This window comes from Prionailurus bengalensis, chromosome C1, assembly GCF_016509475.1.
Source record: "Prionailurus bengalensis isolate Pbe53 chromosome C1, Fcat_Pben_1.1_paternal_pri, whole genome shotgun sequence".
Taxonomy (NCBI): Eukaryota; Metazoa; Chordata; class Mammalia; order Carnivora; family Felidae; genus Prionailurus; species Prionailurus bengalensis.
The window spans coordinates 43,781,220-43,798,761 of record NC_057345.1 but is presented as its reverse complement, the minus strand read 5'-3'; the positions used below and the strand labels follow the sequence as shown (position 1 = coordinate 43,798,761).

At 37.3% G+C, this 17,542-nt stretch overlaps 1 protein-coding gene across 7 annotated transcripts in view; it reads left to right on the top strand.

Moving 5' to 3' along the window:
* The first annotated feature begins 6 nt into the window (after window positions 1-6).
* Window positions 7-17,542, top strand: part of HSPB11 (heat shock protein family B (small) member 11) — a 42,884-nt gene continuing 25,348 nt past the window's right edge. For 2 of the 7 annotated variants that reach the window (XM_043575047.1, XM_043575050.1), the window contains exons 1-3: window positions 460-526; window positions 7,969-8,038; window positions 9,616-9,728. In XM_043575047.1, the coding sequence (XP_043430982.1) occupies window positions 9,631-9,728 (98 nt within the window). In that variant the 5' untranslated portion in view covers window positions 460-526; window positions 7,969-8,038; window positions 9,616-9,630. Of the gene's footprint in view, window positions 93-459; window positions 527-2,251; window positions 2,384-6,233; window positions 6,548-7,968; window positions 8,039-9,615; window positions 9,729-17,542 lie in introns of those variants that run through there. The other 5 variants (XM_043575046.1, XM_043575051.1, XM_043575048.1 and 2 more) reach the window with 4 other exon arrangements.

Sequence of the window (17,542 nt, the reverse complement as noted above, 5' to 3'; positions counted from 1 at the left end):
CCGGGCTGGAGGCGGGGCCGGGCCCCGGGCTGGAGACCTGAGGGCGGAGGGCTCGGATCCGGGAAAGGTGGAGATTGCGCATGCGTGTTCGCGTAAGGGCGGGTCCCCTGGGTCCTACAAAGCCCCTGGGATTAATATGAGATGGGGGAGGGTAGGCGGCGCGGGCTCGGCCGCTGCTTTGAGGAAAGGCCCTAGGGTGGGGCTGCGTAGTTTAGCCGCGAAGTTAAGGAGAACTCGGAGGCGGGGCCTGCAGGAGAGGTGGGGCAAAGAACCCGGAGTCGAGATGGGAGCGCGCCCCGAGAGCGCGGCTGAGAACCGGGACGGATTTCGCGGGGCGGGGCCTGTGGGTGGGATGGAGCGAAGAACTCGAGTAGAGAAGTGCGCGCTCCCGGGAGCTCTTTGGAGGCTTGGAGTAGGGGGCGGGGCTAGGGGCCGGGGCGCGCTGCGGCGCGGCGGGGCGGGGCGGGACGGAAAGGAGGTTCCGGAGCCTGGACTGTCCGCCCGCCTGGAGCTAACGGGAGCGCAGGCGAGCGGGGCGGCGGGGCGGTGGGGATGGTTGGGCCGGCACCTGGGTGGGTGGGATCCTGGCTGGACGGAGGCGGACAGAGCGGGGAGCTGGTGGAGAGGCGAGCGAGAGTGGGGAGGATTGCGAGGAGACGCGCGGCGAGGAGGTGGAAGGCGGGAGGGCGCCGAGAGGCGGCCCGAGTGGGGACATGGATGGGGGAAGTCTGACGCAGACACCAGTGGCATTCCACGAACTTTTTTGAGCCCTGAAATGATGTTTTCACTCTCAAAAGGGAAAAACAATTGCAAATCGAAATTAATAAGTCTACCAAAATAACCTCTCAACTGGTACATAAGCCATATATTATGAATCACGATGTGGGTTCATTTAATACATTTTATACAATTTGGAGTGGGGCGATCAAGTCTGAGGGTTTAGGACCCTCGGAGGTCCTGAAATGGCCTTGAACTGAGAAGGGTTTGGGATGGAAGCGAGGAGGTAGTGTCAGAGCTGGTTTGCCTTTCTAGGGATACCAAGCCGAAGGCGTTGGCCCCTGGGAGTACCAAGTCAGGGATACTGCGAAATTGACTCCTCTAGGTTTTCAGAAAGGGACCAGAAATGTCATGTGAACTGGAGATTAAAGGGTGGCTAAGTCGCCCTGGGTTTAGAGCAGGATAAGACATCAGGGAAGTCCAGGGTCAGGGACCTTAAAAGGTGCAGAGGATGGTACCTCAGAGTGCACCCCCTTTAGTAAACTGAGGCCCTAAGGGAATACCTGATTTAGAGTAAGGTATCCCAGGGTGGGGTTTAGACTACATTGCAAACCTGCATCTTGTAATTGTGGAAGCAACATATCTATGGAGTTGTCTGGTGGGTTTCTTTGGGGCTAGTTTGCCTCTTTCTTATTAACCACAACAAAGGAACTTTAAAGAGAACTCAACTTCTGCCATTAAATAATTACATCCAACACAGGAAATAGGAAGGATATTGACGGACAGAAGGAGGTATGAAATGAGTTTTGTGTTAAAGTACATGTTGGCTTCCCTCAGACAACTTAGATGATAACGTGAGCCAAGAAAACTGAACGTTTAGCGTATATCCTTTCCGTATTCATATACTACACATCAATGCTAGATACTTTTCCCTAAAGCGTAACTTTTTTAAAGCATATTCTCTGCTTAAGTCTCCAACCCCCACATTTCCACCCCCAAATATATTACCATAAGGTTTTTCCACTTCTTTACTATTCACATTTTGGGCTAGATAATTATTTGTTGTGGGGGACTGTTCTGTGCACGGTGGGATATTTAGAAGCATCACAAAATGCCCACTAGGTGCCCATAGTAGCGCGCGCACACACACACACACACACACACACACACACACATGCACACACACCAAGTTATGACAGCAAAACTCTTTAAAAATTGTTGGGGCACCTGGGTGGCTCAGTCGGTTAAGGCAACTTGACTTTTGATTTCAGCTCAGGTCATGATCTCACGTCATGACATCAAGCCCCACAGGGCTCTGCACTGGGTGTGAAGCCCACCTAAGATTCTCTGACCTTCCCCTGCTCTGGCATGAGTGTGTTCTCTCTAAAAAAAAAAAAAAAAAAAAAAAAAAAGGAAAAAAATTGTCATATGTTCCTGGGGGACAAAATTACCCCCAGTCCTATTGAGAACCATAGGATAGAGCCCATTGACTTTAACCTGGCTTTTAAGATCCTTCATTATCTGTTCTCAGTTTGTCTTTCCCAGAACGTGATCAGTCTAAAAGAGCCACCAATGCAGGAATCCTTTTTTTAGTTTCCTCCATAAGTTATCTACTTGTCTGGGACACTTTCAAGGATGGAAAAGACTTAAAACCTTTACTTTGCCAGTAAGTTCTTTTATCTGTGATGTCTTTCTTCCTGTTTAAAATTTGTATTAGTTGAGTCCAGTTCTCCCTCTTGGAGTTGTAAAAGAAAAATTCTAATCCTTTTTTTGTTTTTGAACACTTGTGATATTAATTGCATTTTTCTCTTTTGAAACATTTCAGCTCCTAATTCTTTCAACTTTCTCCATGTGATAATTCATAGATCATCATGAACTTTTTGTTTTCCTCTGACAAGATGAAGTCTGACAATGTCCTACTTAAAATATACTACCCAGAACTGAACACGATTCTGGATGTAGATCACATTATTACACATAACATAGTATAATATTTGTTGCCTGTTTGTCCATCTTCCTTGACTCTGAGCTTGAAGGCAAGAACCAAGTCTTAGTCACCATCTTTGTCTTAGGTTGTAGTCATCTTTGCATTACTAGCAAGCACAATGCCTGGTCCTTAGTTAGTATTCACAAATTTTGATGGATATAGTTCCGCCTTATCTCTACTACTATCTCCTAAGATAGTATTCCTCTACCTTTGGGGGGTGGATATGTACACTCTTGCCCTATACTGTGACTTTGTAGTGAACCAAACCTATACATTTTACATATCTAGATCAGTGGTCAGCAAACTTCTTCTGTAAAGGGCTAGATAATAATTATTTTCACTTTTATGAGCCTTTTGATCTCTATGACAGTCACTGTAACACAAAAGTAGCCACGGACAGTGTATACATGGCAGTGTACGTGACAGTGTACACTATGACCATGTTCAAATAAAACTATTCATGGATACTGAAGTATGGGTTTCATATAATTTTCATGTATCACAAGATATTATTTTAATTTTAAAAAGTAACTTAAAATAAAAAACATTCTCAACTGATAGGCCATACAAAAGCAGATGGCAGGCTAGATTTGGCTCAGAGGCAGTAGTTTGCCAACCCCAATCTAGACCCAATCCTTGTGTGATTGATTTTTTAAGTCTGAGTATGGGCGTTTATTGTTATCCTTATTAAATATATTATTCATCATACCCCATCTTTCTGCCTTGCTCAGATCTTTTTGTGTGCTAATTCTGTCATCCAGCATATTACCTGACATTCCAGCTTTGTGTCATCTGCAAAATTGATAAGCATACTTTTTCCATCTTTCATTAATAAAAATGTTGAATGGCATAAAGACAGAGGTCTTTCATGGTTCATTCTGTTCCATTAATCATCATTCTTTGAGCATAGCCACTCAAAGAGTTATAAATATCTACCTAAAGTACTGCCTGTCACCCAGCCGACATTTCTCCATCTGGTCCATGCGTATCTTGAGAGGCTTTGTCTGAAGTTTTGTTGAAATGTTCAGAACATGTCCCTAATTGGTAGTGACTCTATCAAAAAAACAAGAAATGTTTGTTATAATCTTTGTGAACTAATGTTATTGCTCCTTCCTATTGTACTACTCTCTTATTTATGTTTTCAAGGTTATTGTTTTAATACTGAAATTTGTTAATTTTAGAATTTTGTTGAAAATTAACACCCAAATTCATTGATCTGTATTTCTAGGAATTTATCATCTTTCTTCAAACTAAGTACTCACAGCATCTAACACTAGTTCTCTGGTATCGATAGTATTAAATGCAAGAAAAAGCCAAAAAAGAGGCACAAGTAGAAAATGTCAGAACATATCCCTTTTTTCTTGACCAATCTCACCATGGCTTTCAACTCTATAATACTAGATTTTTAAATTACAATAAAAATGAACTTTATGCCAATAAATATAAAAACAAGAAATAGTATTTTTCAAAATTGAAATTTCAGAATTGATTCAAGGCAGTGTGGAAAACCTGAAGCGAACAATTGAATTTGAAATAGTAAAAACAAAAAATGTGCCTAGAGAGATTTTAGCAGGCTTACAGGATCAAATAAGCTCTGTCTTATATAGATTGCTGACATATTTCACTTAGCATAACACTCTCCTGTTCCATCCACGTTGCTACAAAAGGCCATATTTCACTCTTGGTCCTTGCCATGTAGTATTCCATTGTGTATATAAACCACAATTTCTTTATCCATTCATCAGTTGATGGACATTTAGGCTCTTTCCATAATTTGGCTATTGTTGAAAGTGCTGCAAAAACATTGGGGTACAAGTGTCCCTATGCATCAGCATTCCTGTATCCCTTGGGTAAATTCCTAGCAGTGCTATTGCTGGGTCATAGGGTAGGTCTATTTTTAATTTTTTGAGGAACCTCCACACTGTTTTCCAGAGCAGCTGCACCAGTTTGCATTCCCACCAACAGTGCAAGAGGGTTCCCGTTTCTCCACATCCTCGCCAGCATCTGTAGTCTGATTTGTTCATTTTAGCCACTCTGACTGGCGTGAGGTGATATCTCATTGTGGTTTTGATTTGTTTTTCCCTGATGAGGAGCGATGTTGAGCATCTTTCCATGTGCCTGTTGGCCATCTGGATGTCTTCTTTAGAGAAGTGTCTATTCGTGTTTTCTGCCCATTTCTTCACTGGATTATTTGTTTTTCGGGTGTGGAGTTTGGGGAGTTCTTTATAGATTTTGGATACTAGCCCGGTAAAGAAAAATTTTAAATAGTCTTTAAGTTAGTAATATATGTACTATTTCCAATGCTCTTCCTTCCCGCTCATCCAGGATTCAACCTGAAATCCTTTCCCTTTGGCCCACAGCACTTCCTTTAATATTTTTTGTAGTGTGGGTCTACTGGTAACAAATTCTTTCAGCTTTTGTTTGCCTAAAAATGCCTTTATTTTGCCTTCACTTTTGAAGGATGTTTTTGGTGGATATAGAATTCTATATTTTGTCTGTTAGCACTTTAAAGATGTCATTTCATTGTCATTTGGTCTCTATTGTTTCTGATGAGAAGTCAGTTTTTATTCTTGTTCTCCCAAATGTAATGTTGTTGTTGTTGTTTTTTGCTTTAGCTGCTATTAATTTTTTATCTTTTCTTTAATTTTCAGCAATAAAGATGCCTCTACGTGGGGTTTTCTTTGTTGTGTTTATCCAACTTAGGATTCAAGAGCTTCTTGGATCTTCGGTTTATGCCTTTCATAGATTTTGGAAAATTTTCAGCCACATCTCCTCAGATTTTTCTTCTATAGTATTGTTTTTCCTCTCCTTCTGGGACTCCAATTGCATGTATTTCAGAATAGTTTGATAATGTCTCACAAGTATCTGATGCTCTGTTGTATTTCATTTTTTCTCTGTATTTCATTTTGGATCATTTCTGTTGACCTATCTTTAAGTTCACTGACCCATTATTATGTTGGATCCAATCTGTTGCTAAGCCTATCTAATGAATTCTTTATTTGAGATACTATGCTTTTCAGTTCTGGAATTTTCATTTTGTTTTTCTTTAGTTTCCATTTCTCTGCTAAAATTCCCTTGTCCATCTTTTCACTAAATTATCTAACAGATTTATAATAGCTATCTTAGGTAATTCCAGCACTTGGGTCATCTATAGATCCGCTGAAGTGATTTTGTATATTGGATGTTGTGTTTAAAAGAACAGTAGATCCTGAAGTAGATAATGCTTTTTCCCAGAGAGACAATTTTCTTTGCCCAGCAGCCAGGATAAGGGGCAGATCACTTTAGTCCACCTCAGGATTGGACTGAGTTGTAGTTTTATTTAAATAGTTTCAGTTTACAGGGGTGCCTCGGCAGCTCAGTTGGTTAAACGTCTGACTCTCGGTTTCGGCTCAGGTCATGATCTCGCAATTTCATGATCTCGCAATTTCATGAGCCCACATCGGGCTCTGTGCTGACAGTGTGGAGCCTGCTTGGGATTCTCTCTCTCTGTCTCTCTCTCTCTCCCTCCCTCCCTCCCTGTCTCTGCTCCCTTGCTTACACTGCCTCTGTCTCTCTCAAAATAAAGAAATAAACTTAAAAAAAATAAAAATAAATAGTTCAGTTTACCTCTAATTTCAGATATTCAGTTTGCCTCTAAATTCAGATCAGTCCCCTCCATCAGGGCTTTGGGATCTAAGTACCCAAGGTCACAGAAATCTTTCTTTGCTTTTCAGTTCATACCCAACTTCCTGTGAAGCTCCACTTGGGGGACGATTTCTTTGATTTTATTAGAGGTTGAGCTGGGTTGGGGCTGGATTGCATCTTTACTTAGTTGCACTTCAAGTCTATGACACAGTGATATGGGTAAGTGTCAAAAACAATGATGAAAGAAGCCGGATACAAATGAGTACAAACTGTATGAGTCTATGTATATGAATCTCAGTCAAAATTAATGTAAGAAATAAGGACCATACTTAACCTTGGAAAGGTGGGAAGGGTAGTGATTGGGAGGGGGCATGCAGAGGGCTTCTGAAGTGCTGATAATATTCTACTTCTTTACCTGGGTGTTGGTTACCTGGGTGTGTTAACTTTGAAAATTTATTGCTCTACATACTTCTGATTTGTGTTCTCTTCTGTTTATATGTTATAGTTAAGCAATAAAAAGTGGGGGTGGGAAAACTCTTACACACACACACACACACACACACACACACAAAGTTAAAAAGAAAAATCAAGCTGCAGAGTGGAAGATATTTGCAACAAATATAACAAAGGATTTGTATCCAGAGTATTTTATTTTTAAAATCCCCATAAATCAAAGAGCAAAGGACGACAAAAGTTTTAAAAAGCAACACAGTAGAAAAATGAACAAAGGATAAGGAAGAGCAAATAATGGAAGGAGGTCTGAATGGCTCATGATCATATGAAACAGTATTCAACCTCACTAATAATTATACAAATATGCATTATAACCTTATTGAAATATCATTTCACACCGATGAGATTGGGTAAAGCCAAAATATCTAACAATACCAAATTGGTGAGAATATGAGGAAGCAGAAACTCTCATACATTGTTGATGGTAGTGTAAATTGTTAAAATTTAGACATCTAGTTGATCAATTATTGACTTGAAGATATGCTGATTCTAAGTTTCTGCCATTTTACTTCTGTAAAGAGACTTTTATCATAAAGACTTTCTCCCACATGTGCTAAGGATACATACACAAAGATACTCATTTCAAATTTGTTTATGATAATAGCAAAAAATTGGAAACTTACCCAAATATTCATCATTAGAGAAATAGAGAAAGACCTGACAGCAGTTGAAGTGAATAAAGTAGATTTATATATATATATCAACACGATTAAAAACTTGAATGAAAAAAGCGGATAGCATAAGGATATATATATATATATATATATATATAGAGAGAGAGAGAGAGAGAGAGAGAGAAAGCATTTAAGTTTTAAAAGAACAGTGCATGTCATTTATGGATACATATATGGTAAAAGTATAAAAACATAGTAAGGAGGTGTATTTATCAACTTGAGAATAGCTGTTACCTTTGGGCAAGGAAAGAAATGGGCAAAAATGTTAATATTTATTAAATCTGGGCAGTGGGTACATAGTTATTTAACATATGTGATATTCTCTGTAATTTGTTGATTGTTTATTTGAAACAGTTTCACTTTTTAAAAAAATCAGACTGAGGCCGGAGTATGAAGGGTATTGGTAGCTTTTCTCCTTTTTCCAAACACTCTTTGTCTTTTAATTCTTTATAGATTCAGCTTCATAGTCACTTTGCATCTACATATTGGTTTGTGCCCTGTCACGACCAGATCAAGGAGAAAGGTGAGTGAGATCTGATAGAATCTTTTCTCGTCTTCTGTCTTATCTACCAGGATCCATAGTAGAGCTCAATGATATCTTTTCAGGATACTTCTATTAAACTTAAAATATTACCATACAATAGAAATGTCTTGAAACCCATGACCCAAGTGACTGATGTAGAATTTAAAAATAAGCAAAAGCTTGTCTTCTCTCTTATTTTATATTCTGCATCAAAAAAATAATGATGGTAAGATACCTTTTAAGTTGTGAATAATATAGTTTGCTATTTTCAGTTGATAAATGTATGGGTAAACAGTCACAAAAACATCTGCTTTTATGTTCCAGATTTTTTTTAAAAAAATGTTTTTAACATTTTTATTTATTATTGAGAGACAGAGTGTGAACATGGGGGGGTCCAAAAGAGGGGGAGACACAGAACCTGAAGCAGGCTCGAGGCTCTGAGCTGTCAGCACAGAGCCTGATGCGAGGCTGGAACTCACAAACCGCACACTCATGTCCTGAGCCAAAGTCGGATGCTTAACTGACTGAGACACCCAGGCGCCCCATGTTCCAGATTTTTCTTAATTTCAGAAATATGGGGCACCAGCTGGGTGGCTCAGCTGGTTAAGTGTCTTGGTTTCAGCTCAGGTCATGATATCATGGTTCATGGGTTTGAGCCTCATGTCAGGCTCTGCACTGACAGTGCGGAGCCTGCTTGGGATTCTCTCTCTGTCTCTCTCTCTCTCTCTCTCTCTCTCTCTCTCTGCCCCTCCCCCACTCACTCTCTCTGTCTCTATCTCAAAATAAATAAATAAACGTAAAAAATTAAAAAAATAAATTTCAGAAATATAACAATATAAATAATTTTTTAAATTTACTCAGTAATTCAGTGAAAAAGAATGAAATCTTGGCATTTGCAACAACATGGATAGAACTGGAGGGTATTATGCTGAGTAAAATAAGTCAGTTGAAGAAAGCCAGGTATCACATGATTTCACTCATGTGGAATTTGAGAAACTTGACAGATGATCATAAGGGAAGGGTAGGAAAAATAAGATAAAAACAGAAAGGGAGGCAAACCAGAAGAAACCCCTAATACAGAGAACAAACTGAGGGTAGATGGGGATGGGGAAAATGGGTGATGGGCATTAAGGAGGGCACTTGTTGGGATGAGATTGGGTGTTACATATAAGTATGAATCACTGGATTCTACTCCTGAAGCCAAGACCACACTGTATGTTAACTAATTTGAGAATAAAGTATTTAAAAATTTACCCATTAATTCATGCCACTTTAGCTTGTTAATTGGTTCTATATCATTATTGAGGACTTTTAATTTTAGAATCAGAGAAATGATGTCAGAGTAGTCAGTCTTGTTTTGTGGAGTTAGAGTAGTAGAAATAATCATTTTCTTACAGATTACTGCTGGGAGAGGTTAGAAGTTTACTTATGTAAATAAACGTTAGAGTCCCTTTCACTTGTTGAATAGCTTGGTTGTTAAGCTGTGTGCTAGGCAACAGGCTTTCTCTGTCTTCCTTTTCTCAGATCAAGTTCAGAGAATCAAGAATTTACTATTTTTATTATTGTTTCATTTGCAGATTAAACACTTTAAGATGAAAAAAATTGACCTGTGTTTGAGCTCTGAGGGGGCGGAAGTGATTTTAGCTACATCAAGTGATGAAAAACACCCTCCTGAAAATATGATTGATGGGTAAGAGTTACTATTTTTTCTTCCTTAAAGTCTGATAGTAGGTCAGTGAACCCCTTGAGTACTGGGACTATGCTTTGCAACAACCAGAACTTTTAGACATAGTTTAATAAATGTTTGGTGAAGTATATTACTTGACAATGTTCACCTTTGGTACCATTCCTGAAACCAATTCAGTTGTGTATATTTAGGTTTCTGATCCTTTCTTTATAATTCTTAAACAGACCTTTTATACAAATAGTTTTTTATGAAGCTGTTTAACAAGGCAAAACTTCAAACAAACAACTACCTCATTTTATGAAAGAGTACATTTTAATATCTGGTTATGATTTTATTCCAAGTTTGTTTTTAGTTTTTAGGAATAAAAACATTGTAACTTCTCATCTACTGCCTATGTCCTTAGTGGTCTAAGCAACATCTTTGCTAAACTGAATGCTTAACTTCCTGCTATCCACATGCATTGTTTGGTTCTCAGCTTCTTGTTATCATTCCAATTTCCTCTCTTCACTGTGTTAGAGCTTATTCTAGGTAGAGATAAATATCATTCTCAGGCTTTTGAATTCCAAGAAAAAGTAGTTAGTGGGAAATGTCCTTTTTTAATAGTTGTGACCATTTTATTACTTTCTTGAATTCTCTTTCTTGATATCTGTACAATGGCCAGAGTTTGACTCATAGAATCATATAATTTTAGAGCTGGAAAGACTTAGGAATTTATCTTAGGTAAACGTTTTATTTTAGACTTGTGGTAAGAGAAGTCTAAAGAGTTCAAGTACTAGTTTTAATTATTGAAGGCAGAGCCAGTTATAACACAGATCTTGTGGTTTTTTTGTGTGTGTTTTATTGTGAACCCCATGTATCTAGATAAAATTCTAGCAACTCAACCTCTTCCTTTAAGCCTAGTTGTTATCTCCTGTCTGACATCTGTCCCTTTGCCCTCATGTAAGATTAATTTACCTTTGTGTTGGTCTGTAAAAGAATTTGCTATATACCTCTATTACCTTATTCCTTTATTATATGATTATTTATTTTTAATGTTTGTGTCCTCTCTTAACTATGAATTCCTACAAGTTAGAGACTATGACTTACTCAGATACTGTGACTTACTTAAAATAATTGTTGAGTAGCTTGAATTTGACCATCAAATATCAAACTCAAATTATATTGGAAAGTAGCTGAGGACACACACACACACACACACACACACACACACGCATGTATTACTTTGTATTTGCATAGGGCTTTATAGTTTCATAGATGTTATGTCATTTGACCCTCACCATAAGCTTGGGAAATAAGAGGCAAAATATTTTACAAATGTATTTTCAATCTATTGTAAAGATGAGGAAAAGGATAATCAGAGGTAAAGATGACTTATTCAGAATTACACAGATAACCAAGGGGTGGAATCAAGATTAACACTCATGTCTTTTAACTCCTAGTTTGGGGTTCTTTGTACCATACTATCATAAGTCAAACTTTAGGTTTGAATCCGAAACTCAGTATCTGTTTTTTGCCTGTGCCTCTTAATCCCTCGTCTTTTACTTCCTAAAATTCAGGTAGTAGTTATTTGTCCCACTCTGCCTTGGAGTAGAGAAATTAATGTGGGGACTGCTGTGAGGATACACAGACATAAAAAGATTCACCGTAAGTTGTTTTCAGAAATAGAGATCTTTCCAAAGATCAGTCCATAATAATGAATGATTAAGGACATCATACTTAATTAGACAAAACCCTTAGTACAGAAAACTATATGGAATAAAAGTAGTTACTGGACCTGACAACTAAGCAGAACACATCAGAGACTTTTAATGCATATGCATTTCCAATAAATACAATTAGACTTTATACAGTAGATATTAAAAATTATCCTCTGCTCATGGGTTGGTTTGTCTAAATGGAAGTAACCATAGAATTATTTGGGGAAAACAATGCCATAAATTTGCCCCCATTAGGCAGTTCTCCCAACTCTCAATTTCCTCAGGAATCAGAGTTAAAGAAAGTGATTATATTTCTACTTGCCTTTGACTCTATTTTTGCTCTCTGATATTTAATATATCAATGAAAAAGGAGAAAGGAAGTTCTGCACTAGAAAAAAACGAGTGAAGAGAAAAGGGAGATGGAGAATTAGTCCTTTCAGCATAATATAGAAGAATACTAGATTTACAATTAAAACCCTGGTGGGGGTGCCTGGGTGGCTCAGTCAGTTAAGCATCCAACTCTTGATCTTAGCTCAGGTCATGATCTCACAGGTCATGAGATAGAGCCCCTCTGTGCTGACAGCACAGAGCTTGGGATTCTTTATCTCTGTCTCTCTGCCCCTCCCCAACTTGCATGCATGCACACTCTCTCTCTCTCAAAAAAAAAAAAAACCACACACACAAAAAAAACAACTTCAAAATTCCTGGTGGAGTGAACTATATGTGTTAACTTGGATGAAAAGTGTATCTTTGAGCCTCACTTCTCTGATCTGCAAAATGGAGATAACACTACCTACACTGACTACCTCAGAGTTGTGAAAAAAATCACATAATAGATAATAGATGTTAAACAGTTGTTAGCTATAAAGCCTTATTTAAAAGAAAACTACCATTTTTATGACTTCGTTATACCTAACTATGAGAATTCAGTCATATGCCATTTAAAAATCTATTTATTTATTTATTTAAAAAATTTCAGTATGATTAACATATTAATCATATGCTATATTAATTTCAGGTGTAAAATAGAGTGATTTAACAATTCTGTACATTACTCACTGCCCTTAATCCCCTTCACCTATTTTAACCCATCCCCTAATCCACTTCCCCTCTGGCAACTAACTACCGGTTTGTTCTCTGTATATTAGTCTGGTTTTTTTGTTTGTTTCTTTTCTTATTTGTTTGTTTGTTTTTTAATTCACATATTAGTAAAATCATATGGTATTTGTCTTTCTCTGACTTATTTCACTTAGCATTATACTCTCTAGCTCCACCCATGTGTTGCAGATGACAAGATTTCATTCTTTTTTATGGCTGACTAATATTGCATTGTATATATGTACCATATCTTCTTTATCCATTCATCTATGGATGGATGCTTGAGTTGCTTCCATATCCTGGCTATTAATAAATAATGCTGCAATAAACAGAGTGGTGCTTTTGTCTTCTTGAATTAGTGTTTTCATTTTCTCTGGGTAAATACCCAGTAGTGGAATTACTGGATCTTTTGGTGATTCTATCTTTAGTTTTTTGAGCAACCTCCATACTGTTTTCCACCATGATGGCACTGGTTTTAATTCCCACCAACAGTGCACAAGGGTTCCTTTTTGTCCACATCCTTGCCAACACCTCTTGCTTCTTGTGTTGTTGATTTCAACCATTCTGACAGGTGTGAGGTGGTATCTCATTGTGGTTTTGATTTGCATTTCCCTGATGATGAGTGATGTTGAGCATCTTTTGAGGGTCTGTTGGCCATCTGGATATCTTCTTTGTAGAAATATCTGTTCATGTCTTCTGTCTATTTTTAATTGGATTATTTGGGTTTTTTTAGTGTTAAATTGTATGAATTCTTTATATATTTTGGATATTAACCCCTTATTGGATATATCATTTGCAAATATATTCTCCCATTGAGTGTGTTCTCTTTTTGTTTTGTTGATGGTTTCCTTTGTTATACAAAAGCTTTTTATTTGGTTTAGTCCTAATAGTTTAATTTTGCTTTTGTTTCTCTTGCCAAAGGGAATATATCTATAAAAGTGTTTCTACAGCTGATTTCAAGAGATTACTGCCTATGTTTTTTTTGTTTTTTTTTTTTTAATTTGGGGGGGGGGCGCCTGCGTGGCTCAGTCGGTTGAGCATCCGACTTCGGCTCAGGTCATGATCTTACGGCTCGTGAGTTCTAGCCCTGCGGCAGGCTCTGTGTTGACAGCTCAGAGCCTGGAGCCTGCTTCAGATTCTGTGTCTCCCTTTCTGTCTGCCTCTCCCCTGCTTGCACTATCTCTCTCTCTCTCTCTCTCTCTCTCTCAAAATAAATAAACATTAAATTTTTAAAAATTATTAAAAAAATAATACATTTTCTTTATGTTTTAATTTTATTTTTGAGAGTACAAGTGGGGGAGGGGCAGAGAGAGATTGGGAGACACAGAATCTAAAGTAGGCTCTAGGGTCTGAGCTGTTGGTATAGAGCCCAATGCGGGGCTCAAATTCATGGACTGTGCTGGGTATGGAGCCTGTTTAAGATTTCTTTCCCTTTCTCTCTGCCCCTTCCCCATATGCTCTTTCTCTCTTTTCCTCTCTCTAAATAGATAGATAGATAGATAGATAGATAGATAGATAGATAGATAAAATAAAATAAAAGGTACAATTTATTGGCTTCCAGCATATTCACAGTTATACACCTATCTCCATAATCAATTTTAGAGCATTTCATTACTCTCCATTGCAACCCATTGCAGTCATCTTATATTCCCCCTATCCCCATCAGCCCTAGGCTCTCAATAATCTACTTTATGTTATATCTCTATAGATTTGCCTTTCAGAGATTTAATGTAAATGGAATCATACATATGGTCTTTTGTGACTAGCTTCTTTCACTTACATGTTTTCCTTTTTTTCTTAAAAAGATTTTTTTAACGTTTATTTACTTTTTGAGAGAGACAGAGCACGAGCGGGGGAGGGGCAGAGAGGGAGTCGCAGATTCCAAAGCAGGCTCCAGGCTCTGCGCTGACAGTTCAGAACATGGGGCTCGAACTCATAAGAAATTATGACCTGAGCCAAAGTCGGATGCTTAACCGACTGAGCCACCCAAGTGCCCCTCACTTACATGGTTTCAAGTTTCATCCATGTTACAGCACATATCAGTGCTTCATTTATTTTTATTGCCAAATAATATTCCATTGTATGGATATAGCACATTTTATTTATCCACTCACCAGGCTGATGGAGATTCAAGTTTTTTCTACTTTTAAGCTGGATTTTCTCCAATCTTATTAAAAAATGCCAAGTGACAAATCCAAGAAACTCAGCAAGCCCCAAGCAAGGTAATTACAGAAAGACCATACTGCAGTCTGCTGAAAAGTAAGAAAAATATTTTTTAAATAGCTGCAGGAAAAAATATATTAACTACAAGGGAACAATAGTACCAGTGACAGCTGACTTTGCATCACAAACAGTGGAACACAGGTGACAATGGAACAAAATCTTAAATCTTAAATGCTGAAAAAAGAAACAACAGAAAACCCCTGTCAACTCAGAATTCTGTATCTAGCTAATATATCCTTCAAAATTCAGGGCGAAATAGAAACATTTTATTCATCACAACTAGCCGTGCATCACAGGAAATGCTAAAGGAAGTTCTGCATGTTGAAGTGTTGTAATACTAAATGGAAATTCAAATCTGAGGAAGAAATTAGGTACATTGGAAATTGTAAATATTTGGGTGGATGTAAAAAACTATCCTTTTTCTTTTAATTTTTTAAAAAATTCAACTAACCACGTAATGGGGAAAAAGACACATTGTACTGTGGGATTTATTATATACATATAGTAGTAAATGTTATGTATGTGAATGTAAAATACATGAAAATAATGGCACACAAGTGGAGTTCAATGTAAATTGACTATCGTGAGGTTATTATGACCTTGAGAATAGCCACACACCAAAAAAAGAGATATAAAACCAATAGAAAATTAAATGGAATTTTAGGGTTTTTTATTCGGTCAAAGGTAGATAAGAAAGGAGAAATAGAACAAGAAAAAAATAGATGAGAGGGCAAATAGAAAATGAATAGCAAGATGGTAGACTTAAATCCAACCATAGCAATAATTACATTAAATGCCAATGGGCTAGCCATTTTAATTAAATGGCAGAAATTGTCAGACTGGATAAAAGGACAATACCCATGTATATGCTGTCTGCACGAGATGTACCTTAAGTATAAAGTCACAAATAGGTTGAAAATAAGAGAATGAAATAGATGCATTCTATAAACAATAAACATAGGAAAGTAACTGGCTATATTCATACTAGACAAAGTAGAATGTAAAAGAGGAGAATTACCAGAGCTAAAGGGGACATTTTACAAGGTGTGAGCATCTTTTCATCAGGAAGAGATAATAATCCTAAATGTATACTGACCTAATAATAGATCTTCAAAATTTATAAAGCAAAAACTGACAGATGAAAGAGAAATAGACAAATCCATAATCATACTTGAAGATTTTAACAACTTTCTTTCAGTAATGGTAAAGCAGCCAGATGAAAAATCTAAAGATACAGATAGTAAAGGCATAGTAAAGATAGAATGATCTGCACAATACTGTCAGTCACCTTGACTAAACTGACATTTATACAACGCTATAATCAACAATGGCACAGGGAACAAGTATACATTAAACATTCACTAAAATGTACTGGGGCATAAAATCTCAATAAATGTCAAAAGATTCAGATCTTAGGGAATATATTTTCCAAAAAATGGTAAACATGTGAGATGATGGTTGTGTTCTTTATTGTGGTCATGATTTTACAACATATACACGTATCAAATCATCATGTTGTATACATTAAACTTATGTAATGTTGTTATGTTGAATATATTGCAATAAAGCTGGAGAAAAGAATTTGTTCTCTGACCACTATGTAAGTAAATTACAAATAAATTTTAAATAGACATCTGGAAGAATATCTCTGAAACTTAGATTTTAAGCATGGCACTTCTAAATAACCCATGGGTCAAAGAAGAAATCACAAGGTATATTAGAAAATATTTTTAACTGAATGATGATGAAAACACAATATATTCACATTTGTAGATGCAGCTAACGTGGGTGATTCCAGGGAAATTTATAGCATAAATATTTTCTATTATAAAGAATTTTTAAGAACCAACAAATAAATTTCCACCTTAGGAAGCTAGATAAAGAAGAGCAAAGTATACCCAAAGAAGGTAGAAGAAAATAAATAATAAAGAGCAGAAATCAATGAAATAGAAAATAGACAATTAGAAAAAATTAACAAAGCCAAAATTGATTATCTGAAGGGATTAATAAAAGTTATAGACCACTAGTAAGATTGACCAAGAAAGAATAGAGAAAATATAAATTACCAGTACCAGCAATGAAAGAAGCAATATTGGGTTCCCTGGGTGGCTCAGTCAGTTAAGCATCCAACTTTGGCTTGGGTCATGATCTCACAGTTCATGAGTTCAAGCCCCATGTTGGGCTCTATGCTGCCAGCTCAGAGCCTGGAGCCTGCTTTAGATTCTGTGTCTCCCTCTCCCTTTGCCCCTCCCCTGCTTGTGCTCTGTCTCTCTCTCTCTCTCTCAAAAATAAATAAACATTAAAAACATTTTTTAAAAAAAGCAGTATCAGTACAGCTTCTAAAAGATTAATAAGTCACTATCAAGGACAAATTGAAGATATTAAATCATTATGTTGTATGCCTGAAATTAATATGTTAGATGTCAGTTATACCTCAATTTAAAAATATTTTCCATTAGGGGCGCCTAGGTGGCTCAGTTAGTTAAGCATCCAACTTCGGCTCAGGTCATGATCTCACGGTTCATGGGTTCGAGCGCCACATCAGGCTCTGCACTGAACGGCTCAGAGCCTGGAGCCTGCTTTGGATTCTGTCCCTCCCACTCTGTCTGCCCCTCCCCCACTTGTGCTCTGTCTCTCTCTCTCTCTCTCTCTCTCTCTCTCTCAAAAATAAATAAGCATTAAAAAAATGTTTTTAATTAAAAAAGAACAAATTTAGGCTAATAAATTTGACGACTTAAATGGACAGATTCCTTGAAAAACTCAACCTATAAAAATGACAAAAGATGAAAAAGGGTATTT